The 26,935-nt window shown below is 38.0% G+C and overlaps 1 protein-coding gene across 2 annotated transcripts in view; it reads right to left on the bottom strand.

The window, feature by feature from the left end:
* Nucleotides 1-16,850, bottom strand: part of ATGRIP (Golgi-localized GRIP domain-containing protein) — a 49,552-nt gene extending 32,702 nt beyond the window's left edge. Inside the window, exons 1-5 of one of the 2 annotated variants that reach the window (XM_089155863.1) lie at nt 16,388-16,850; nt 15,837-16,304; nt 15,067-15,182; nt 13,424-13,593; nt 2,264-2,357 (exon numbers count right to left, since the gene is read on the bottom strand). In XM_089155863.1, the coding sequence (XP_089011989.1) occupies nt 2,264-2,357; nt 13,424-13,593; nt 15,067-15,182; nt 15,837-16,260 (804 nt within the window). In that variant the 5' untranslated portion in view covers nt 16,261-16,304; nt 16,388-16,850. The remainder of the gene's footprint in view (nt 1-2,263; nt 2,358-13,423; nt 13,594-15,066; nt 15,183-15,836; nt 16,305-16,387) is intronic. The other variant, XM_089155861.1, reaches the window with a different exon arrangement.
* Nucleotides 16,851-26,935: the final 10,085 nt, after the last annotated feature.

The following is a 26,935-nucleotide window of genomic DNA, read 5'->3' as shown; positions in this document are numbered from 1 at the left end:
CCACAATAAATCCAACAAGTGAAAGTAGCTTTCCCTCAGCCTTCTTATCTACAGGAACCCGCCAATTTTCTGTCACGCCCATGAAACTATACTTTCCTCACACTAGTAGGTAAAAAGATTTTAAATAAAATAATAAAGGAATGAACATTGTCCATCTATACTTTAAAATACTATGCAATCAAATAATCAAAACTTCCAAGGTCAAATAGAATGAGCACTAAAACATAATAATATGATGAAATTTTAATATACACCAATCAAAAATGGAAATGAACATGTCAAACTACAAGTTACAGAATGAGTTTCAATCAAGTCACCAAACCTTGGACCAAAGATGAAAAATAATAAATGTAACAATTTTCACACTTGAGCACATACCAGAAAAAGGGAGAAAAAAAAAAGAATAAGTACACAAAGAGAATCAGAATATTAAGAGTAATTAATTATAAACTAAGGAGCACTTTACTTTCACTTGGCATTGTCTCACTGCTTGTTTGATTGCAATAAGAAATAGCACAAAAGGATACTGATACAAACCTAAAGAGACATAAACAAAGCATGAAATCCACTTATTTTATTTCTCAACAACCAAGACCATAGTTGTCAACGCGGCTAGGCAATCCAAGGTGTTTTAAGACAATTGAAGAGTTTAGGTGAGTATGGTGATTTAAGTGTTCATGCCTCTCCCCCTCCTTTCCTAACATAAATACACCATACCTGGGGTTGACCTTCTTAATTTATGGAATTAATTTTTGAACTACTTTTTATTGTATATAAGGGATTCATGCCTCTCCCCCTCCTTTCCTAACATAAATACACCATACTTGGGGTTGACCTTCTTAACTTATGGAATTAATTTTTGAACTACTTTTTATTGTATGTAAGGGATATTTTTTATCTGCAAATAATATCTCAACTGAAATATCAAATATAAAAATAGTTTCTTACATGATATTTGGCATAAGTAAATGTCAAATTTTACTCCAATACTAACTAAATTGGTGCAAGGCACCCTACAATAAGGATGCAACCATAGAAAAAAATTCAAGGGAAACTCAAGTTTCGACCAGGTGAAAATGGGAGACCTAGGTGGGAAACTGAAAATTTTTAAGGAAACTTGAGACTTTTTCGTGCAAGTTTCTACATGAAGTTTTGACAGGTTTTAGGGAATATTTTAGGGTGGGACTCTACATTTAAGTTAATTAGAGTATAAAGAACACATAGGCTGTATTTTGCTAAAAAAATCAATGTTGATATGTCATTCAATGTACATAACATCAATGTAGAGTTGTCCTAGAAGTACACTATAAATTTAACTACTTAAGTAAATAACATTCAATATATAATTTTTAACTTCAAAACATCAAATACAAAGTAACTGACAATAAAAGGAAAGTACAATTTAGTGCCAAGAGGAGTGCCAAGAGTGAATCCATTCTATGAGCTAAGTAGTACTATGCCTGTAACATCCTCTCCTCCAACCAACGAACATAGGTATCCCGTGACATTTTATGCCATGGTTGTCAAGATAATCGACAAGTGTAACTTTATAAGTCTGGTCATCAACATGCCTAAGATAATCAGTCTGAGGGAATACACAATTTGGATAGGGAAGTCCTAATGGAGGGGGTATTTGGGGAAACATAAAAGAAACAAAAAAAATGAAATTTTGGGAGAGCTACAAAACTTGTAGGAAAAAGTCTTAAGTTTCCACAAAATTTTCCAGGTTTCCACGAAATTTCCCATGATTCCCACAAAATTTGGGGATTTTATTTCTCATGAACCAGTTGGCCAGTTGGGTTGAACCAGGTTTTGAGGTTTCGACCATTTTCGACTGTTTTGATCGAAACTTGGGATTTTTTTCGGTCCCCTAGCTTTTCGTTTCAAGGTTCTCAAAATGGAAAATTTCGGTGGAAATTCCACAAGTTTCAATGGAATTTTGTTCTATGGATGCAACCACCTAGGCCCCTATAAATCAGCCTGAATGCCTAAGCGGTGTCTTGGTAACACCTTGAAAACTGTGACCAAGACAAGTTTATCTTCATGAAGAAAAGTATGCCAGATACACAAGCATGGGCACACTAACAACAACAAATCCTTGAACATCAATATGCTGATTTGCCTGTAATTAATAGCCATCAAGACTAAGTGGAAGAAATAAGATAACAAGGATATTACAACCACTAAGAGAAAAATTAGAAAGGTGTTCATGTGCAAGTTCACACACATAGCAGCAATTCAGAAGTTTATAATGTATCGGCACCTGCTCTTTCTCAAGGAGAGACTTCTCCAATCCCTCAAGAGTATTCTCCTTGGCCTCCAGTGAACGTCTTACTTCATCAATAGTCTCTCTGAATCTGAAAGTAAAGAGCACCATTATAATCAGGAAAACATCTCTTAACTCATTCTGTAGAACAAGTGAAATCAATGTCGGGACTTATAAGGGGAGAAATCTAGATAGCATTTTTAATGTGTAGATATTGAAGAAAGGATGAACCCTACAGCAAATAATTGCAGTTCTTTATTCATCAAAAAATGTTTTTGGTTCTGTAATGTTGGTTTAGAATACCAATAAACCATACTAGATTTGCTCTGTGATACATAAATTTTTCAAGGCTTAATCACACTTCGTTTAGGATGCATGACCAATACTTTGTTGCAAGGGATAAAAAGCCTCAACCAACCATTGCCTATTCTAGTATTTACTTAGAAATAGAGTTGACAATTTTCAATAAATCTAATTTGTGTTTGCACATGAGTGTTTGAGAGAGTGAGATGTCACTTGATAAGAAGTTACTGTGCAACTTCATGCTAACATAGAATCCATGAACGTATGATCTTTTAAGACAGCACAGCAATGAAAATGGAAGAGCAATCAAGAGAAAAGGGGGAAAACAGCAATGACAAACAGAAGACAAGAAAGCTATTTCACTGAAGCTGTTCTAATCTCCTTTAGGTATAGAACTTTAAACTATGGAGATGCCATATAATCCTATTGATTCTCTTGTATTCATAAGAGTGGGACAGACATATATAGCTTCCATCTAATCTAGCTCTACTCACTTGTGCAGGTCTATCGGCACAATAAATGAATGAGAGAGCTAATCTGCTTGCTTGCTCAAGCAGAGTGGTATTCTAAGAGCACACTGGAGGAGCTTCACAGTTTATCTCCAAAGCTCCTCCACTATACGCAAGTGGAAAACCATCACCATGATGCAGCATTGCATGGTGGAGAAGGAAACAAGGACAAAAAACTCTTCAGGATCCCTTATTCTTTGTGAACATTTACTCTCTTATGCCAACTCACAGAAATAAAATAGAAGTGAGTAGAATTTACGAGTAGACTCATTGATATTCATGTATGAGTGGACATCTAATTCTGCCACATGATAAGTCCAATGGTGCTGAAATCCTGAAATCTTGTGGGCAGGTATCTACTCACAAGTTAAGTTTCAGGCTTTCACCCCAATAGAAAGTGGCAATGTGAAATGACAAATCATTAACAATCCCACATCTAGAACCAGGTGCATGGGATTAGGGGTCTTCAATGAATATAAACAAGGTGATATTTTACCTGGAAGTATCACTGGTTGGATTTAAGGCTAAAAATGGGCATTTAGCCAGTCCAAATCATTCCCTGGCCATCCATCCAACAGTGTAAATTGAATTGACACATCTGCCTTTCATATGGCACAGCAAGTTATGCCCACAAACAATTCCACATTCCATAAATAACTCCTATTATGAACCTAACAACTAACATACTCCTGAGTCCCGATACCACTGATATAATCATCTGCTTTGTGTGCCATAGTAGACAGAGGACTCCCTTTGGACATCCCTCTCTGTTAAAACAGAATCTCATAGACTTTATTCAATAGACACTATGTCAGGATAAATATTTCAGTGTGAGGATTTCTTAGAACATGTAGCTGACCTCATTAGTTGGGATGTTGTTGAGGAAGTATTAGAACTTCCAGAGATGGATGACCGGCATCAAATGGTTGGCTCACTGAGCCAAAGATACAAGTGTCCTTTACCCCTTTACCTTAAGGTTGATTTCTTCTACAAAAAATGCTAGCATATGGGTATCTCAGCCACAAGATACAGGGGGATTACTGTGTATCAACTCTGAGATGTGCCAAAATCATATGGGAATTGTACAGTTAGCAATCTCTTCTTCAACACAAGGAAAGGAAAGGAAACATCAACCAAACAATCTTTTTACAGCACACAGCTATGGATAAGTGTTGACCAAAAAAAACTATTGACAAGCCACCTAAAAGTCTAAAGTTGCCTTGTTCGTATCATCACAATTCTCCAGGCATGGCTCAAGGAATCTGCTCATTGATGCATGAGGAAACTGCTGCATGGTTATTTGAAAAAATTAAAATTAAAAACCCACCTGGAATATTTAAAATAAAAAAAAATAAAAATAAAATAAAAGGCCCACCAAATGACTGCTAACCTACCAGGAACACAAGATATTGAATTAAGCATGGCAGCCCACTTACCTGGAATATAAATCAGCCACAAAATAAGGCTACTTGGTATAATATATGAAGCTCCAGTAGCCAGCTCAGGCCTGTATAGGTAATGGTAGGTACCATTGGGAGATAATAATGACAAGTTTCAGGAAAGAAAAAATAAATGAGTCCCAAAAATTGTGACAATGTTGTATCCCATCATAAGCTGCACAACCTATAAACTATGGGTCAAGCATAAATTAACAAAGAGAATGTCCCATTATACTGATTGAGCAGCCTACACACAATTCACAGTATCCCACCAATATAACTGCAACAGCAGGCTTAACTCAAAAGAGGACTGTTACAGAAACTGTAATTAGGCTGTCAGAAGCATTTACCATTTGCAAATATCCCTAGTATAAGGCCTCCAAGTTCATTATTTGTGCTTATTGATTGGGTACACTTACTGTTATCTTCTCTTAAAAGGGCATACCCAGTGCATCTGATTAATAAGATCACTAGCAGTTTACACAACATCAGCCCAAAAGGTTCTAGGGACCTGCAATTCAAGCACTAAAGAGCGGTGATTTCCGTCAAATGGTGATTCTTCCATTTGGCCACTAAATTTTGTTGAGGGGCGAAAAGATGAAATGTTACCTACGACACCGGTCATATGGTCAAATGCACCTAAGTTAATGACCTAGAGACGAGAAGTAGATGAAACAGACACTGTAGCATTACTTGTATGGACAAAGGGGGTAGTGGGAGGCTGAGAATGAAATTAAAGTTCCTGGAACTGGGTGAATATAATATATTCTTCATCAAACATTTTATAAAATCTTCGTATCAGACTGTGGAGTGGCACTAGTAGAGGGCTCTGATGACAAAGTGTTAGCAACCTGAGGTGGCTTTTCATGAAGCTTCCAACAAAATCTTTGTGCACAGCTAGAGAATCCACAATGATAACAACTTGACAAGTCTTGACATCCCCTGTAGTATCTGTAGATTCCTGTGTATCTCCTTGTCTATTGGGTATCTTCCTAATCCTCCACCCCCACAACCATAAGTGACTCCAAAATCATGATTCTAGCCAAGATCTCATGAGATATCACACCCAGTCAAATTTTTTAAGCATCAAGGTGAGATGGGAAGTGAAATGAAAATCAAATATCTCAATCAAGATCTCAACCAAGTCAAGATCTTGGTTTGAGACCTCAATTTCAACCGAAATTCTCGTCTAATCCCTGTTTCGAAAATACCAAATCTCAATCAAGTCGACATATCTAGACTCGACGTTGGCGAGACCTTGGGTGCTCTCGCTTCCCCTCTTTGCGCCTTGCTGGAAATACCTCTTTTACTGAAACTTTACCTGGAATTTTGGCCACAACACCCCCTAGTCTTCATCAATAACCCTCCTACAACATCTACAGCAATGACGCAAGAGGTGAGTATCCATATATATAGATGTTTCAAACCTAGTTAACAATCCTAGTTGAAAAAGCAATTTAAACAAAGAAGTTACAAAACATGTTCAAATGAACACATAGCAGTCTTACTTATGAACACAATTACACAAAGGTGAGTCACCCAAACTTGAGGTTTCACCTAGTCTTGTGAATGTATGTGATGTACAATATAGCATAGCTGTTTGAGTTTAAACCTTTGTGTATTCACATATATTAAGCAAATCATGTGTACTTTATGTTTTATAAGTCTGCATCTTCACTTCCTCAATGCAAGGTTTCATACTTAGGGTCAAATTGGGAATCAGATTACAATTGTTTTCTCATAAATCTAAAGCCGCCATTATGTTTAGAAGGTCTAAATTAGGCTGGAAACCCTTTGCCAACCCCAAAAGACCAAAAACCCAGCGAGATTGGCCACTGAGTTGGGTCAAACAGGGAAGAATTTTTTCCTCATCTCGACAAGATCTCATTTTTTGGCCCACCGAAATGGCCGTCAAGATCGAGTTCTCAAACCATGTCTAGAACCCGACCCACCACCAGAGCCACAGTTTGAAGTAAAAGATGCTAGAGCTGAATTACTAGAGAAGCTGGACTGATGTGAGTTGTCCCTAGACACACAAAGTACTCGAGAAAAAAGAATCAGGCAATGAGGATATGATGTAAGCCAAAATTTTAGGGTTTGCCTCGTAATGAAGTTGCCCTAGATTTAGGTTCACTCCAGGATCCTCTCTCAATGGACCAACAGTCTTATAGGAGATTTTAGGGTTTCATATAACAGAACGGTACCCATGAAGAGTTCAGCCAGGCTTAGAAACAATGGTTTATAGGCTTTGAAGCTTGTAGCCTTGCTGTAATATCAGATTCAGATCTGGGAATAGGTCTAGATTTAGGTTTTAAGGGTTTTAAGGCTGATTAGGAGGGTCTTGAGGTATCAGCTCCTGCTGTCTTTAATTTCAGAACTGAATATAGAAGTTTAGGGCTTAGGGAATGCTGTTTAGGGTTTTGGATGGGCTTGGGAGGGGGCTGTTGTTGCTAGTTTATAGTTTCAGCCTTTCAGTTTAATCCTAGTTGGTTTAGGTCAGTCCAAGTTGGTTTAGGACAGGTTTTAAAGAGCCCTAAAGTGTTTGGGACTCTTGGATTGGGCTGCGGTTGGAATCGAGTGTGAGAGGAAGGTTGGGGGAGATAATCCTAAAAAAGAAAGGTGGTTGAAGTTGGGTTTGGAAAGATTTAGGAGTTCTAAGTCGACTAGGACTTGGGGGAATGTTGAAGATGAATTGCAGAAAATTCTACAACCCTAATGAGGGAAGGTCTAATGGAGATTCTAGGAGTAGGATTCAGGTCTAGGGACAGATGCAATCCAGTTAGAGGTGAAAGGAGGGATAGGGGTTAGGTTTGACGGAGTTTCAGGGAGGGAGTGTGCTGCTATCGTTGGAATGGAGATGGAGGCCTGTGGATTGGCTAGAGAATGGATGAGGGTTAGGAAGGGGCTTAAATGAGATTCAACTTCAGTGGGGATTGCTGGTCGCTGCTGGAACTTAGGGAAACTTGCTGAAATTGAAGAAGAAGGCACTCTAAATCTGCCGTGGCCCTCCCAAGGAAGCTGTGGTTGTCTCCAAACCCTGATAATTTTTATTAAATTCAAACAAGCCATCTTTTTCCTACACCTTGCCGGAGACCACCAAATCCCCTCCCCCGCCGGCAACCACTGCCCCCACCTTCCTCCCTCCCCCTCCCAGAAATCAATTTCTCCATCCATCCATGTTTACAGTTTACAACAATAACAACAGGAATAAGGAGGGGAATGTGAAAAAGAAAACCGGAGTTATTGCTAACATACTGTATCCATTGAGCAGAGAGAGATGGTATTAATGATAATTGCTACCAGAATCTGATGTTTCAACTGCAGCGATGGCTGATCTCTTCTTCCTTTCCTCCTCATACTCAGGATCATCCGTTGGGAGTTGAAACCTGCAGACAGGGAAAGAATTCCTCAAATCTAACCCTTGCACGATTGAGTCCCCATGGTAAGCATGTCCACACGGCAATTCCCTCGCAGTCTTACCCACTGACACTGATTCATTGTAAAGCTAGTGGGTGGTGGTAAAGCAAGAGAATGAAGCATCCCTAAACTTGATTCGACAATAAAATTAACCAATCAACATTGTTAGACTGATGCTTGGCTTCTTATGAAGCCTAGAACACCTATCACCATGTCTGCAAGCCCTGATCTTGAAATAAAAAGGGCAATTAACCTGATCTTTCTCTGTACCAAACACAGATGCCAAGTGCTCTGCCATTAATTCAAGAAGTTATCTAGTAATTCCACTCCCTCTTCTTCTAAAATTCAGCTTCACTCTCTAATCTAGGGTTTCCTTTTGGCAAGACCAACGAAAACCACAGTGCACAAAACAAAGAGAAAATAAAGAAAATAACAAACGAAATCATAGACATATTACTATTGTTTATTTAGCCCAAATTATACATTCACCCCATTGGATGGTGGGTGATTTCCGGCAGGGGAGGGTTGAGGTGGGGTGGCCAGCAAGGGGAGGGGTGTGGTTGTTTCTGGCGATGGTAGGTGATTTCCAACAGACAAGGTGAAGGAAGGATATGGGTGAAGGGGGCCACCTAATGGAGAGTGTGATTGACAATTAGGGGGTAATTTGGTCATAGCACTACACTTAAGGGCATTTTTGTCATTTTACCTTCAAAGTTTGAATTATTTAACAGAATCATGCCAATCTGTTAAGTGTGGCTAACCAATAATTTTTGAAGTGGGCCACCAGCAATATCTGGCCCTTAAGGGAGTGCCTAGAGTTTCACCCCCCCCCACTTAAGTGGGCCAGCAATAAAACTCCAAAACAACACAAAAAAAAAAAAGATATATCTAAGGTCTAGACAGAAAACATAACTCAATAGGACATAGACCTAGACTCCACAAAATTTGACTAAATTACCAAAATACCCCTTGTAGTGGTCCTAGGGTTTGTGGAAGTAACCCTAGGCCTTGTGCAACCCCTGGAGACAGTTTGCATCAGGGTACCTCCTGTCCCCCAAAAATTTGCAACCTAACAGAATCAATTCCTTTATGCATCCTCCCAAAATTCCTATAATAGCTAGCTGTCCCTGCTGGTTTTGCATCTCAATTCTCAACCACATACGAAGTAATAGGCAGTTAAGCATTTAACTCTTCATAAATCTTCCTAAAATCAGCTAAATATTGGTTAAGGGTCCACCTTTCCTCTCAACCCTATAAAACTCTTATGACACCTCATAGATGCAGGAAAGATTGATTTGTCCAGAGTACAAATATTTAATTAATCCCACAATCTTTTCACTGTGTCAACATGTGTGACTAAGTCAACAATGTTTCCCTCTATGGAGATTTACATCTGTCCTAAATTTTGAGCATCCACAGTTTCCCATGTTTCATTACTTACCAGTTGGCATAGTGAGATGGCTTGTTGCCCACAGCCTGTCAATACAACCCTGCCTTTTTCAACTAATGAAAATTGACAGTTCCTTCTAGTTTCTGTTAAAAAATCTGGTGAGATGTAGAGGACATAATTCCAGTCACAGTGTTTTTAGGTTCAGGTTCAGTTTCAGACATGGTAATACTACTTTTAGTCCACGCAAGGGAAACCCAACCCTTCTTCTGTCCAGGAAAATAATAGCACAAACCAATCTGGAAAAAGAGCACAGAAATAGAAAAACAATGCAGCAATTAAAATGTCTTCTTTTCCATTAACCGATAACACTTAGCCACAAAAATAATATGTCTGAAATACTGTGGCAGCAGTAGTAATGTGTTCAAAACAGAATTTCACAAGAAAATTAAATCTCAAATACTGTGGAAGCAGTAGAAATGTCTTCAAAACGGACCTCTAAACACCCCAACAAGAAAAGATATCTAACAGCAGCAATGTCAATCCACCAAAACTAATAATCACACCTAGAAATCTCAAATAACAGAGGAGCAGCAGCAACAGTATCCTTTTCCGGTCAACAGAAACAGATACAAGGGGCAGTTCCAAGACTTAATAACAATGAAGGATTTCAAATAGTCTCCGACAAAACTGGGTCTGATCCAATTAACAAACTAGGTCTAATCCAAATAGACAGAACAGTCTCCAACAAGGTCTGATCCAATAGGAAACCCAGCAAACTATGTCTGAAATTCTTCAAAATTAGGTTGGAAACTCAGTGATGCAGTATCCAAGACCTCCCAGTCCAAAAGAAAATCCAAGACCAAGCAGCCACCTAGGGTTGCTGTCCAGCCCCCAGGGTTGCTTACCCAATTACTTTATTTCAGTTTTAATTGCTTAGTTTCAATTCTAATTGCTTTCTTTGAGCATGTGAGGGGTATAACTGGTATGTCATTTCTTTTATTAGAAACTTGCGTTTAATTAGGAGTTCTAAATCAGTCCTTGTACAGGTCAAGGACTCAAGATATAAGACCTAGCATCTGTTGATTTCTAGTAGTATTGGGCTGGGAACACAAGTCCAAGTGGGAAACCCAGCCCCTAGCATGTAGAAATAACCCCTCCACTCAATGAGGAGAGGCAGTTCTAATTATCGAGTAATAAAGCTTCCATTCGAGCACTGCGTGTATGCTTTAACAATGGATTATAGTTGTCAAGGAGTCGCCTAAGCGTCGCCTCGGTGTCTGGGCTCCTTCGGAGCGCCTCAAATTGGCATCGCCTTATTTTTAAGCAATAAGGCACCGCTTTTTATTTTTCTTTTTTAAATCACGAGAAAGATGCCTAATCGAAGGCATATATTGAAATACTTATTAGATTCCGATTGTAAAGTATCATTGTTTGAACCTATATGCATATGTATAATGACTCTACATGTGATCAAATGTTAAAATAAAAACAAACAAAATTGAAAGAGAATAAGTTCTTGACTCAAACTCTCACTCTCACTCTAATCCCTAATCTCTTTCTCTCTTCCTCTCTTCTTCTCTTCCATTCCCGCGACGACACTCCGGCAAGCAGTGGCCAACGACAACAACTTCTTCTCTTCCTTTCTTCTCGCGACTTTTTATTTAGGACCTATTATGTGTGGTTTGTAGTATGTTGAATGACTTGAGGTAGTCTGATATTAGTTTTTTTTTATTATATAAGATATGATAGATTTAGAGTGAATGAGATGTACACTAAAAATTTCACTTAAAATGCCTCAACCCCCTCAAAAGTGCCTCGGAGGGCGCCTCGTCGACTCATCGCCTCAATTAGCCTAAACCGCCTTGCATCGCCTCGCCGCCGTGACAACTATGCAATGGGTCAGTCAAATCCTTTGAGGATTCAAATGGTAGCATATCTGACTTTACTAGTAAGTTAGAAGAATCAACCCTAAGAAGAATCAAAGTGAAGTCTGGCCTAGATCCTTAACAGTGTCTGTAGGAGACAACTTCCGACCACCAACAACAGCAGCAATCCAGCTTCATCTAGGCTCCAATCAAAGTCCGAACCAAATACTTCTGGAAGCCCCCATCAATCTCCTTCCCCTTCCACCTCCTTTTTCATTTGCTTGAATTTTTGGACTTCTCTAGAGACCAAAAATTCAAGGTCAAATCCAAGCCAATCTAGCCATTAGATCTGTCCCAAACTTCAGGAACCTCATCCCCCCAACCCTAGTGACCTTACAAGTTACAACCCAATTTCAGCCCTAAAGAACCAACCAAACCATACTTTGCCCATCCTTGTTAATGTCACCGCATTTTCTCTCCAAAATCAAGAAACCCGATATCTCCCAATCCACCCATCCAAAGTCATTGATACTTGAAGAGGTCACTCTAAGGAACAAAATATAAATTCCTTTTAAGTTTTATCCCATTCCCTTACGGTTACTCTAAGGAACAAAATATGAATTCCTCTTAAGTTTTATCCCATTCCCTTAAGTTTCATCCCAGCTCAAAACTACCCGATAGCAAGGAACTTATCAACCTCCCAAAAGATGGGCTAAGAATCCTTGATACCCATATACCCTAACCCCAAACCCTAGTTTTGGACCTAGAATTCAAGTCTAGCCCTACAGATCCTTGAAGCAGCTCTATTCGAGCAAAGCTGCATCACTCAACAAACATACCAGGACAGAAGAGAATTCCAATAACCTTCAAATGGAACTAAGAGACCTAGTTCGAACCAGTCTCACAACCAGAAGTCAGAAACCAGCGTGAGGTGTTGTCCCCAGTCAACAGAATTATGTAGAAGACTCAAACTTGATGCACAGAAGACTCCAGCAACTTGCATTAAGAATTCGAGGAAGTACAGAATGGCACAAGGAATTGAAGGATCCTAGCACCGCAGCTCCAATACCATGTTACTAATTGGAAGAACAGAGAAAGAAGAAAGAGAGAAAATAGAGAGAGGGATATGGGAGACATCACTCAAGTTGTGAGGCACTCCAGAACTGAAGTTTTATTTGTAGGAAAAAGAGAGGAATACAACTCAAACTCAATTTGACTAAGAATTAGAGTCCAATATAAACTCTCAGACACACCCAAGCTCTTAGGATTTAACGCAAGTTGCGAATCCTGAGAGCTTTATTTCTTTCCTATTATACCCTTCAGCATGGCCTGTAACACCCTCCAAACTATGCAATGAGCAATAAGAAGTTTGATTTTCTAGAGAGTTTCAACCACTTTCAAGTGATGTGACTCTATACAACTATCCTTTATTTTTCAAGTGTTACAAGCTCATCTTAACGACTTTGGAGAGATTCATGATGCTTCTATTTTCGCTTAAAAAATTGGCCAATCATGACGCAGATCCAAATCGGCTTATTGGGATCTGATGTGAGTTATGACTTATGAATGATCAAATATGTAACAAAAACTAGATGGAAAAATTTACCAGCATGAACTAATTGTTCTGGAATAAATCAGCGAGACCAACAATGATTTGATCAAGATCAGCTAGGACAGATCCACCACCATATCCAATCCCACATCCTCAACAAGCTGATAGCTCATGAAAGTACAAAACTTCGAGATCATAGCCTACCTTCTATCCATTGACCTAATTTTTCAATCGGGGTTCCATTTTTAAACCTCTTTCTCTTGATTCCCAAAATCCTCAATTCTAAGCAGAACATTCCTTGCTAATTTTCAGCCTTCGATAAAGAAATTGTAGAACATAAGCCCTATCCTCAAACAAGAAGCAAAGGTTTAGGCCTACTTCCCCTTTATAAACCAGTGTAACTAATTGGTTTCAAAAATCTGGAGATGGCAGTGATTTGGTTGAAGCCCATTACATAGCCTTCATAGGTTGCCTCTCCACCTGGTTGATCATTAAGGTGGCTTAGAAGGTCTTTTAACAAGTGAGAGCTAAGTAAAACTAGCAATAAGTGAGAGCTAAGTAAAACTAGTAATGCAATACCTGAGAGAGAACAACAGACAAACAAAAAATCAACAAAATAGACTAACTAGAATATATTAATATGAACGACGAAAAGTTTGTGGCAATTCACACAAGATAGTACTTATTGTTTGCAGTTCGTAATTGTTGCCTCTCCACATCCATCACACGCAAAGTTTCATTAGCTTGTTTCTGGCTGCGTTCTAGCTCTTGCTGCAAAAATGCCTGCTGGGATGAGGCTCGTTCAGCCATTTCATTTACATCACGAAGGCGAGCTTCAAGATCATCCTTTTCCTGAAAATGAGAACACAAAACTTATTAACTCAACTATGTTTTTCCTTTTTGAGTAAAAGAATAACTCTCTAAGCTTACAGTAAGATACGAAATATTGAAAGAATAAAAGAACAGTAAGGTACCACCAAAGTTTTAGACATCAATATCAGATATTATATTAAAAGGATGATTTGAATAATGTATCGTATAGGTAATATGCCTAAAGATATGCATCAAAATGGTCAAGAATCATATGGATATCGTAAGGATGCAAAACAAAAAACAGTTTTGAAGCATCAAACAACCCAACAGAGAATTAACCAGCAAAAGAGTGGTTTACAGTCAAGAGTAGACTTTGGTCCAAATAAATGCAGGATTATGCAATTTTGCAAACTAAACATCTGGTTGACCCTACGAGCATCCCTCAAGGAGGCACGTCATTTTGACATGTTCAGAATCTCTAAGAAACAGAAGTCAATATGGAACCAGACATCCATCAATAGGCATTTCTTTTTGACATCACCTCTGTCTAAAAAAGATTTCCAGATAGCAGAATCATATGTACAGACAAAAGTGATATTCTGAACCATTTCAATGGCTAATCAAACTGCTAGCTGGAGTGAAAGAATGTCCGTTCAAAGCTGTTTCAAACTCCAGCAGTCATAAATGGCGAGTTTTCTTTGAGACTCTCAGCAAGACATTTTAGGAAGAGCACCTAGTTGAACCTGTTTCATAATTACATTTGGGCATTAGAGGTTGACAGAACAAGTGAGTTTATGGATATGTTTACCAATTAAAAGGCTTGAGCATTCATTTGTATATCCACCCTATTAAAACGTTTGATTGTTCGTGCTTCAGATTTATTTGAAAAGTTATTACCTGTGGAAGAAGATGTTCTGAACAAGTGGGAAGTGGTTTGATTGGTACCAGGGAAACTTACTGTGGTTATAACAGGTTTATTTGGAACAAGAGAATCCAATTGGGAGCGTGTAAAGTTAAGAAACAAGAGTGACTCTGGTAATGGATGTGGCCAGAAGGCTGAACCACTAAATCTGTGTATGCCCCCCCTTTGTTTTTTGCAATCACATTTCATCCTATCTTAGATCCAGAAAATCTGTATAACCTAGTTAACCCCTATTGGGTTTCCACAACGGTCCAATAATTAGTGAAACAAAAATTAGTACATTAAATTTCCCTCCAAAGGGAATAGCATATTACAATTATTTTCTCATTGAAAGGAACTTAACTAACAAGATGAATGAGAACTCTTCTATCATGTAACTCATCCATTTTTGCTGATACAGCAAGCCGTCAGGGATTTCAACTGTCAGTAACAGGTCATTATTATGGAATCATCACTCAAAATGCATTGGATATCCACACTCTCACCTATACTAGTACTATGTTTGGAACTGCAGATGGATCCAATCCAGAAGTATGAAAGATGTCAAAAGTTCGAATTATTCTTTGAAAAGAAAAATGCATAGCATTTACCTTCTGTACGTCCTGAATGCGCTGCTTTGCTCTTTTATGGAGCCTACCAAACTTGGAGTCGAGTTCATTATATTTATCATCACGCTCTTTAATTTCTTGGTCCATCTTCTGTTCAACTACGAAAGTAAATCATGAATGATTGTCAGCCTATAAAGTTTAAGACCTTTTTCTCAAAAACATCCGTAGGCATGGACTTTACTCAGAAGAGGGGAAAAAGAAACACCTAGAAGAACCTCTAGTAAGAATCCCAAGACGTATTCTACAACACTAAAAACAGAAACCCATAGTAGTTTATCCAATTAAATGAAGAATGCAAAATTATCTTATCAGCAAAACAGAAGCTAGCAGAAATATAACTATGACATTACTGATTTAAAACATTTGTTTCCAATCAATACTTCCACATTAAACTGTAATCAAGTTCTCAAGCCTTGAAAAGTACAACCAAAATGTGAAGTTTCCCATATTCTCGAAATTGAAACGTGTTACATTGCACACATTTCAATACATACGAAAAGTAATTTGTTCCCAAAAATATAAGAACACATTGAACACAAAGTTAACTTCACAAAAAATCCTACAGTAGAAAGTATAAATAACTTTTGACTGCATCATTTAATTTAGTTAAAGCAAATTACTCCTCCTCTCTAACGAGTTTTCGCCTACGCCTATCACTAGCTAAAACCAGATACCCTCACGATATTGATATTGGAAGAAAGTTCAAATGAGAGACAAAGAGAGTGTAGGGAAGAGGAAAGATCGAATCTAACCTTCTGAAAGCTTGGCAGACAGTTGTTGGGCTTTTGCATCTGCCTCGGAGTATGATTCACGGAGATGCTTCAGAGCATCCTCTGCAGCAACTTGTGCTTGCTTGTGCTCCAATAGCTCTCTATTCAAAGATTCTATCTTCTCATGTAACTCCTTAACATTTCCACTCACAGAGATCCCACCAGAATCCAATTGAATACTCTTCAAGCCTTCAATATGAGATTTCAGGTATAAATTCTGAAAATTGAGTTCAATAACCATCTGTACAAGCTGGTCATGAGTCCCATCAAAACCAGACACTGCATTGCCATTGATAAGATATCCATCTCCGTCATGATCCATGTCAGATGCTTGTTCTTCTGATTTTACAGTTAAATCTCCATGGAATTCTGGCAATCCGTTAATCGCCATCTCCTGTGTCGACATTATCTTTCTCTTGGCGATCAACGTGCAAAATTCATCGATTAGACCTAGCAAAGAAATATGCCATCAAAACAGAAAGACTTAACACAAACGGTAATGATTCTATCGGTGTGGAGCATGAGAAGAGAACCTGGGAAGTTGGAGAAATTGTCGATTTTTTTATTCTATTTCACTACAAATTTTGAAATTTGGATCTGACTACCTTCTCAGGATTCAAGCCACCACACAGGCACCGCAAGGGACCAAGTCCAATTCTGTACTCGTAGCAGAGATCCGGTGAAGTTACGGAAATCAAACTCCTAACCGGAGAAAGTAATGCACCAATTCCTAGTTGATCCGATCGAGGAAGCCCAAACTCAATTGATTAAAGCGATCAAACTGCTCTGCTCGAGCTCTCGTTATAACAATGGCGGAAGATTAATCCAACTCCTTAAACTAAAAGGAAAGCAAAAGAGAAAGTGAAATTCCTAATTGAAGAGTTGAAGTATCATTTGCAGTAAAGCTTCCGAGAAACTGAAGTTGAAACTAAAACCGATGAGAGACAGCAGGTCTCGGAATCCTGCTCCCGTCTCACGCCTAAGATATCGGTGAGTTCTCCGTTATATACCTGCAGCGCTGCAATCAAACATGAATTAAAGAAATGTCAAGTGCTTAATGGCATTTTGGTCATTTAATTTTGGTAAATTGCATTTTTCTTTTCTTTCTTTTTGATTTTTTTTTTTTTTTTTTTTTGGTAAAGAGAATTTCATTAGGCAACGAGCAAACAAGGCATTAGAGTTACAAACATTCGACAACCAAGAGGTGGACAATGGCCAACTGATCCTCCCTGTAGGGGTAGCAGCCTTCTTGGCCAAGGAGTGGGCAACGTGGTTGCGCTCCCTAGGACAAAACAAAAAAGAGCAAGACATATAATAGGAAAATAAATGTGAGACACCTTCCACAATATTGTCTCAAACTAACAAGAGAATGAGATGAGTTTTGTAACCATCGGATAGCTTCTTGACAACCACCTTCTATCTCAATATAATCCAATCCTTCCTTCCCTTGCAACTGCCAATAAACCCTCTCTGATGCTTAATCATTCCCCTTCGGTCACAGAGCCAAATGAAGCAAGGATATTGAAACAACAAAAATGGGCTCTCCTATCTCTTGCGAAGAACAAATCCTAGGCCTCCTTTCTTTCCTCGATAAGATGCATCCGTATTAAGTTTAAAATAAACTTAGAGAGGTGTTGTCCATTTCAAGTTTGACCTCTCCAAAGCTAGGGAGAGAGTGCCATTAGTAACATTGATTTTGAAAGCTTCTTGAAAATATGTTACATCTCGTAATGCTTTTTGAAGGACCTACAGTGAAGAAAGATCCATCCCTTCAAACATGGGATTATCTCGAGCTTGCCAAAGTTCCCAACAAATAGAGGCTGCTATACTTGAAATATGTTGCTTGCTCTATTTGTCCTCAACTAGATGGTTCCATGTCTTTTTGAAGCAAGAGAGGGAGATATTAGTAGATGGAGCACTAAAACCCAAAGGTGATGAAAACTACATCGCCCAAGCCAAAGTGCAATCCAACAATAAGTGTTCAATGGACTCTTCAGCCTCTCCACATCTAGGACAACAAGAATCCACAAGAAGATTTTTAATTCTAAGAGCATGGGCAGTTGCTAGACCCCTTCCACAGAAAATGCTAAACTTTTGAGGAGGTGTTACAGCTCCATATAGCCTTCCAAACGCCTTGAGTAACCTGCATTTGAACTAATTCAGCACCATGGAGATCTCCATTAGTTCTATCAACAATGTCACATAGCATATGATAAAGCAGATTTGATAGAGAATATGCCATTTGAAGCTGGCCCCACATTAGTTGCTCCTCTTTAGGAAACAGAGCTAATTTAGTGGCCAAGATTACAACCACATCCTCCTCATGAAAGTTTGCTCTAATAAAATCAGCTTGCCAAACTCTATTTTTTGTAAGGGTGTCAATTGCGTGCCGAACCACACCATCTAAAACCAAATTGAACCGCAAAGTTCAAAATACCATATGCTACGTACCAAAACCAAATTTCTTCGGTACAATTTCAATTTCAGGTACTATTACCATTGATATTTACTAAAACCGTACCGAATTGGTACCGTACTAATTTAAGGGATATAAATGCAATTTTACAATTAAAATACTTTGCCTTTACCTATCCATAATTCCTTATTTCATTTTTTGTTTCGTCCTTCACTCATCTTCTTAGATTTACTTGCTTTGTTTTTGTTAATATAAGATACTATCGATTACCAAAAGTGTACCACATTAGATATTGTGTTTAAACTATTTTTCCATACTAAATTAATACCGAAACCGTACTTGAACCGTTTTTGCAAATACTGAAACCATACCGTACCGTGTAAATTTGGTACGGTATGGATCTGGTTTTCGGATTCAAAGTTGATACCATCCGAAACCATACCAATTGACACCCTTAATTTTCTGTATCAATTAGGTATGCAACCCATTTATAGTAGAAGACCGATAAGATTGATGTTTGACTTTGTTCTCGGGGTTCAGAGGGATCCAATGATCATCCCATATTATTAATCTTTTTCCCTGTATCTACCCTCCAAATAAGTCTAGCTTTGAGCACATCCCTACCCTCCGGTGTCCCTTTCCAAGCCCAAGAAGGTGATGAAGACATTCTTGCTTCAAGAAAATCACAACATAGAAGTAGAGCTACTTATAGAACTTAGACCAAAAGGAGTTGGTATTTGACCAAAGTCTCCAAGCTAATTTGCCAAGAAAAGCTCTATTTTGTAACTCAAGGTCCCTGAAATCCAATCCCCCTCTATCTTTGGATTGACTCATCCTCCTCCAGGAGACCCAGCAAATCTTGTGCTCTTTATTTTTATTACCCCAATAGAACTGAGATATAACACTTTGAAGCTTTTTGTGGTATGATTTAGGGATCTTAAAATGAGAGCTACATAATTAAGTCCTAAAAGGGCAACATATTTCACCAATACCTCATTCCCCTGCATATGATAGAAGTTTGCTCTCCCCCCCCCCTGAATTTTACTGGAAGTTTTGTCCTCCACTTCCTTGAAAATAGTCTTCTTAGACTGGCCAAATTCAACAGGCAGCCCTAGATACTTTCTTGGACACTAGCCATAAGGAATCTTGAGAATACGAGAGAACCACCTCTTTATTTTAGTAGGAGTGTTGGGACTGAATATAATGCTAGACTTTTGACAGTTGATACTTTGACCAATAGTGGAGCAGTAGAAATCAAGACACACCTTTAGATCATGTACTTCGTTCAAGCCCACCTCAACAAACAAAAGACTGTCATTAACAAAGAAAATGTGAGATAAAGGGGTACTTCTATTATTAACCTTGATCCCATTAAAAAATCCATTCACTTTTGCTTCAATCAAAATAACACTCAAAGCTTGTGAACAAAGAACAAAAATTGCCTAAGAAAGGGGATTGCCCTACCTAATTCCTCTAGATGGAGTGATGGTAAGCTGCGAAAAACCATTCACAAGGATGCTATAATAAACTGAAGTAATGCATGGCATGACCATCTTCACCCAGTGATTTGAAAAACCTAGTGCAATAAGGACTTTCTCAACAAGTTTCCACTCCATCCTATCATAGGCCTTGCTCATATTTAATTTAATTGCCATCAATCTTTTCTTTCCTTCTTTCTTCTTCCAAATATAATGGAAGGCCTCATGGACCATTAGAACATTATCTTAGATTAGTCGCTAGGGAATAAAAGCTAATTGTGGGGGAGAAATAATAGAGTCCAAATGGCTATTGAGACGTCTGGCTAGAATCTTGCTCACTATTTTACTAGTAACATTACACAAGCTTATGAGTCTTAATAGGTAAATTTTTTCAGGCTAGTCTACCTTTGGGATCAAATAGATATATTTCACATTAGAGGCCCATGACATACAACCCAATGCAAAAAACCTCATGAACAAAACTACAAACATCTTTATGTACCAACTGCCAAAATTTTTGAAAGAAAGCCGGAGGCAGTCCATCAAGTCCAAGTGATTTGAGAGATACCATCAACCAAACAACTTCCTTAATTTCTTCATCAGTAGACTTAGAACATAAACTTTCAATGGTTTCTTGAGAAACAAAATTTATAAGAACAATAAGGGCAAGTTGTAAAGCATCCTCATCAATTTGTTCAGAAGTAAAGATTTTTTCATACTACTTTTGGATGTTTATTTTTTTTAATATCCTCCTCAAATTTGATCCAAGAACCATCATATTGTTTTAATGCCAATATTTGATTCCTCTTTCTTCTAGTGACAACACATGTATGAATGAAATGAGTATTTATGCCCCATTCTTTTGTCCAGAGGAGTTTAGCCTTTTATAACCAATGCACCTCTTCCATTTCATAAGCCACCCTAAGTTGATTTGAAATTTCTGCTCCCTAGGTCGATTAATATCAAAAGGTTGAGCATCTTGTAAAATCTCTAGTTCCAGTAATAAACTTTCAATCCTCTTATTTAGATTCCCAAACATGGTAGAATTCCAAGCAAAGAATTTTTCTTTACCACTCTGAGCTTTGTGCTAAAGTACTGTAGTTGGTCTTCCACGTGAGGGAAATAGTCTATGCTTGAGAAGCAACCTCAACACATTGTTCATCGGAGAACCACATGGCATTGAACCGAAATTGTAACAACCCCCGTAACTCTAACCCGGGATCTACATCGTAGGTCCGAGTACCCGAAGTTCCATCCAAAAGAAACTGTTGACTATATGAATTGAAGCCCATGGATATGGATTTTTGGATATGGATTTTACCGATGAAGACCCTACCATACTGGGAACCCAAAGAAGATCCAATAGAAACCCTAATGGACTACGAAGGTGGGCTCTAGCCTGAGACAAGTCAAGTTTGAAGATGTCTGAGATCAAGGTAAGGATCCCCCACATGTTGGTTTAAGCTAGATTGGTGTCGGGGACCAACTAGTTGAGTAAAGCACCCAAGTATTGAAAAATACTAAGGGGCGGTTGCTTAAGGTGATTGATTGACCCAACCAACTACCCCAAGCGACCGGCTAGGTCTAATTGTGGGTTTAAACCTTGATTGCCCCCGACCCTCTATAAATAACCATCCACAACCTAATTTCATATTATTTTATTCATGGAGGCTACTATGGACGGTTAGGAGGTAGAGTACACGTGTTTGGTGCTGAAGAACGCTTGAATCATGGAGAAAGTTTGATTCTTGCTCGGTCTTGCAAATTTGTTGAAGGTTAGTTAATCACACACTCTCCCTATTTGTGTCTCTTAATTGGTAGTGTATTTTTCTTCCCTCCACGATTATGTAGATAGTGAGTTGTGATGGTTAGGATCTTTCCATCAATAATCGTGACTAGATCACACCCAAAGATGGACTCTCACATTCGAATCAAGGGTTGGTGCAGTTGAAGGAAATGAAGTGAATTCTAAATCTTCCTCTTCCGTGCTTTTTGATTGAGATGAACTCTCTAAAATCTTAAGGATGAAATTTAGATTTGGATCATCCCAAAATTAGATCGATGATGGGTGATCAAAAGTTGGAATTTCGACTTGAAATATTTTTTCTAAAAGAGGGGCGATCGGTCAAGGCGGTTGATTGACCCAACCAATCGCCATAAGCGACCGGCTAGGTCACAGTGGCCTTGTTAGTTTGATCTTTTCTTTGTTTTGACTTATAATTTTAATGAATCTTTTTAACCCTAATTTAGGTGATCTCTGAGGTTTACTAGACTTGTTATTTGAGAAGTTTGATTGTACTTTTAGTAGCTTTTTCACTTTGACAGGTAAGGTTACATTTTTGTATATATGAAATGGCATGTAGTGTGATAAATTGTGTATAACTTTGAATGCATAAGTGATCATATAACTTGCTATTATAGTATTTTGAATGATTCATTGATAATACTATGTTGTGAATGATGATTAAATGTATTTGAATTACTATATGATGTTGAGTGATGAGATGTTGTAATTATGATTTAGGGTATCCTTACATTGGGATATCATGGATTGTGGTATGGGACATTGTTCTTTGATGTCCCTAGCACTATCATGGTTGCTTAATTACATACCTAGGAGGTCTATATTGCATGGTTAGATACTCATACATGCTACTACCATTTTGATAAGGGTATTGAAGCCGAATGACCTATGGTAATGGTGATATGACTCTATTCATCCTACAACAATAGCAGTCCATGCGAAGACTCAGTGATCCACTGTTGATCATGCATTGGTAGGGTTGCATATGTTAGGGCTGAGCTCATGGGCGTCCAATAAGCGGCTTGGGAGTCGTGAGGGGACATGAGAGCATCTGCCCCAACAATATGTGGATGACCATAAGGTTAGGGAATGGAGTCCAACAGAGTTAGAGAGTCCGTGAGGATTCTCATTCCTAGGTGGAGAAGGATACAAAACCGAGTTGGTTACTAGTGTCATATGGGAAGTATCTGGAGCACATATAATATATTACTGTAGGACCTTGCATTGGGCTAGAAGCCTTAACATGCATCAATACATGCCAATGGTTATGGTGAGAGAGTGTGGACCTAAACCCCAGCTATAGTTGATTGATGAGGACCGAAACCCTTGTTCGAGATCCCAACAGAGGTAACCAGCCCGTAAGGGATCAAAGTGACTATACCTACTCAGAGAAGGACTAGTATTATATCTTAAAGCATGTATATCATACTAGAGATTTGCATGGTTAGCTACTAAATGCATCCATACTTAATATGACCATGCCCCAAGAAATTGTTACTTTATGTGTAACGGCAACCCGACCACCTAAGGTCCTCAAGCCCCATATGTACATGCAAGAGGAAAAAGGGAGAACTGAATTAATATTATCATTCATACCCTCTAGCTTCTAATTAGGGCTATGATGGGCATTAATGTCACCAAACAAAATCCAAGGCGTCTCCATACCAATAGTAATCTGCCTATACTATCCCACAAAAAAGTTGTATCATTGTCACCATAACCCATCGGAGCATAAAAAGATAATCGACGAAACTAGAATTGTCACCCATATGTGAATGAACTAAAGGTTCTTAAGGATGCATTGCACATTTACCCTCAAATCATCCCCAAAATCCATATCCTACCAGGCTCCTCTATGCCACATAATTATGTATACACTTCCAGCGAGGAAGAAAATAACAAGAAACTCCCTTCAAAATTAATCGATCTAACTCTAGCCTCCATTAAAACAAACAAAGCAAAATTATTTTTATTAACCCAATCCAACACCAACCTCCTGTTCCCCAAGTAAGTAATACCCTTTGGTTCCCATGCTGCCATGCTCAGTGGCGGAGCCACATTGGGGTCAGGGGGCATGGCCTCGCTAGATTTTTTAAAATTTTGATTAATCCCATAGTTTTTTTTTTTTTCTTCTTCTTATTTCTCTCATCTCACATGTGAAATTCCACTATTTGGGCTCTAAATTTTTCAAAAGATAAATAGTTTAAAATAAAGATGAAGGGTATAGATGTCATTCTTAATCATTATCTGATGGTTACCATTAAACCCATAGTTTGAAGGAATATAATGTTAAATCCTAATTGCCAATGGTGGATTAGTAGAGCGGTTAAAAGCCCAACTTTATCCCATATTTTCATTCATAGGAGGCTCTCGTGAATCTCCATTCTATTCCCTATATTAGTAATATTCCCCCACCCTATATATAAACTCTTCAGCCATCAATTTTATTAAATCTAATCAAGTTTTTTTTTTTTGTACTGGTGCTTTTTAAATATTAGATATGTAATGCCATCCGCAAGGGTCCCCCGTCGAGACTCAGCCATTCAGACCTTTCCACCGAAAAGTTATGGGTCTTTACCACTCTTAACAACCTACCAATGGCAATCTAATCAAGTTTTTGAATCCCCAAATTTTCAATCCCTACTAATAGCAATTTAAAATTAAAATGTTATTAGTTGGATGTTTAAAATTTCAGCCACTAATATTATTAGATCTATCATAGAGTGTTTACCCCATATTTAATTAATAGACTTCAAATCTATCTTTTTTTCTACAATTTCTTTTCCACCACATGTTTAGAATTTCAACCATTAAAGTTTTTCTCCCACAATTGTAGTCCATATGCTTTATTTCAATTTTTTTTTTTATAATTTACTTATAATTGTATTATATATATTTTGGTCATCTTATTAATTTACCTAAATTTTTAATGTAGACTTCAAATTTAAATGTAATAAAATAATTCAGAGTAGGACACACAGTGGATCGTGCATTGATCTCTATAATATGTATAGTGAAAAAACATTAGTATTTACCCCCAATGGTGAAAAAACATTAGTATTCACCGCGACCAATCAACTTGGGCTTCTATCCCTATGCCGCTCACCATCCAGATCGCTAGGGCTACGTTTGTTTGCTGGAATAAGGGTGGGGTGGGAAATTTTTTTAAAATAGTGCAGATTTCTTACTTTTCCCTTAAATCCCAAAATGATAAATTGTTTGGTTGCTTTGGGTGAGAAAATGAGAATCAAGGAAACTTGTCTGCTGATGTGGGAGTTTAATTTTCTCACTCCAAGCTATTTTAAAACCCCAAATATTTGGTGAGACTTTGTGGAAAAGTTGAAAAAAGTAAAAAGTAGGACCTATCACTATCACTTTTCCAAAAAATTCATTTTTTTCTTTTTCTTCTCCCTCACTCCACTACACATGGGACTCACATGTTTTTTTTCCTCACTCTACCTTTGCAAACAAACGCAGCCTAGCTAGGGAACTCCATTCTCATCGGCCCATCCTCTGCCAGATGGAAAAACCGGTTTTGCATAACCCTGATTACCTTGCACGCCAGCCCTATTCTTAAATCGAGAAGAAGTGTCTGTCTCCGATCTGGCAACAATACATTCCTCGAGCTTGGCTTCTTTGGACCAGCACACCAGAACCCGGCCCAACAGGACCACCCCGAAGTCCGAACCAACGATCCACCCACTCGAGTGGAATTTCTTTCTAAGCCATTTGAAGGCTGCATCAAAGTTGTCAGATTATTTGGAGAGGTCGTAGTATTTGCAGATCCTCTAACGTCCAGTGCCACCTCAGCTACTAAATTTTCATGGGAATTACCAGGTGGCACTCCATTAATTAAAGTAGAAGTCAACTCCTCCCGTTAAAAGTTGTTCAAATCGCTCATCAACGTTTATCCCGCTCCCTACACAGAGTGGTACATTTTTAATGCTCTACAGAGAGAGACTCTACACAGATTGAACGACCCAATGTACTTGATGTTGAGGTATTTGAGTCATACCCAATTAGATTGAGGTATTCAAATTATACCCAACTTACTGTTGAGGTATTTGAGTCATACTCAACTTATGTTCTAATATGAGCCATCAGATTAGTTACGATCTAACGGTGTAATGGGCATTGTAGGAGAGTCCAATTACCAATAGAATTCAGTATTTATTCTATAAATACTAACTGGAAGCAGTAGTCTGAATATTCCAAACTAGATACTCAGGGTGTAATGCTTTAAGGCTTTAAGCAACCTCGTGCTTAAACCTAACCCTAACACTTGAGACTTGAGAGTTTGTTCTTCTTCCAGATTAGATTAGCCGTCTTGCAGATTGCTTTTGGTATACCATTCCGATGTATATATTTGTATGTACTCGAGAGAGTCATCCTTGTCCTCTTCCATTGAATGCCTTCAGCCTTCTTTCCTTCTTTCAGTTTTTCCTTCGTTCCCTAGATTCCCAAAATTTCACTCTTTCCATCTTTTTATTGTTTTGTTCATTTTTTATTTTTCAACCATTCTTGCCTAAAATCAGTCTGAAACGCTTGCGTTTTAAATTGATTACCTTTCTTCTTCATCCGCCAGATACAACCAGAGCCGGCCTCAATCCTAAATTCTCACCCAACCGATAGACATATTCGAAGCTTATTTTCCAGTTTCCTAATTTCCTCCCCCATTAACTGCTCCTTAAACCGCTAACTGCAACTCTCCTTCACAAAATACCAACCAAAAACACCTCTTTGCCAGCAGGGACTTACTTTATAAATTTTAGAAAAAGTAAGTGAGGTTTTTGTAAAATAAAAAAATATATATATTTTTTCCTTCACCCTTAACAAAATAGTTATTTTAATTTTAAATCAATAAAAAATAAAATTGATAATTTGTAATTTCTCAAAATGACTAGTTTAGAAATATGTATAATTTCTACCAGTTAAATGTATAGACAAAAGTTTTAGTTCAACTTAAGTAAATAGTTTTACCAAAAAAAAAAACTTAAGTAAATAGTATAAAAAAACTTAAAAAATAAATTGGGTAAGGGTGTAAGAGCAAGCAACCATTTGCTAGAAAAGGAAAGCAAACTAGTTTTGTGGGTGCAAAACCAATATATTTAGGATTTTTTTTTAATATTGAGTTGGAATAAAAAGATTAGTGCAAATTGTACTGACACCCCAAATTGGAGGCTTTAAAGTACTGACATCCTATTTCATGTTTGAAAAACATAGACATTTAATTCATTAAACATGTTAGTCCATTCTATTAGTGAAACCATTAACTCACTGTTTATTTGTCTTTAATGTCAAAATGCACTTAACAAAATATGAGGAGAAAAAAATGACCTATTATCAACTTCTCTTCATCCTCATAATCAAAGAAAAGTTGGGC

This window comes from Hakea prostrata, chromosome 5, assembly GCF_041222555.1.
Source record: "Hakea prostrata isolate BN-2017 chromosome 5, UWA_Hpros_2, whole genome shotgun sequence".
Classification (NCBI taxonomy): domain Eukaryota; kingdom Viridiplantae; phylum Streptophyta; class Magnoliopsida; order Proteales; family Proteaceae; genus Hakea; species Hakea prostrata.
This window is presented reverse-complemented; position numbering and strand designations above follow the sequence as displayed.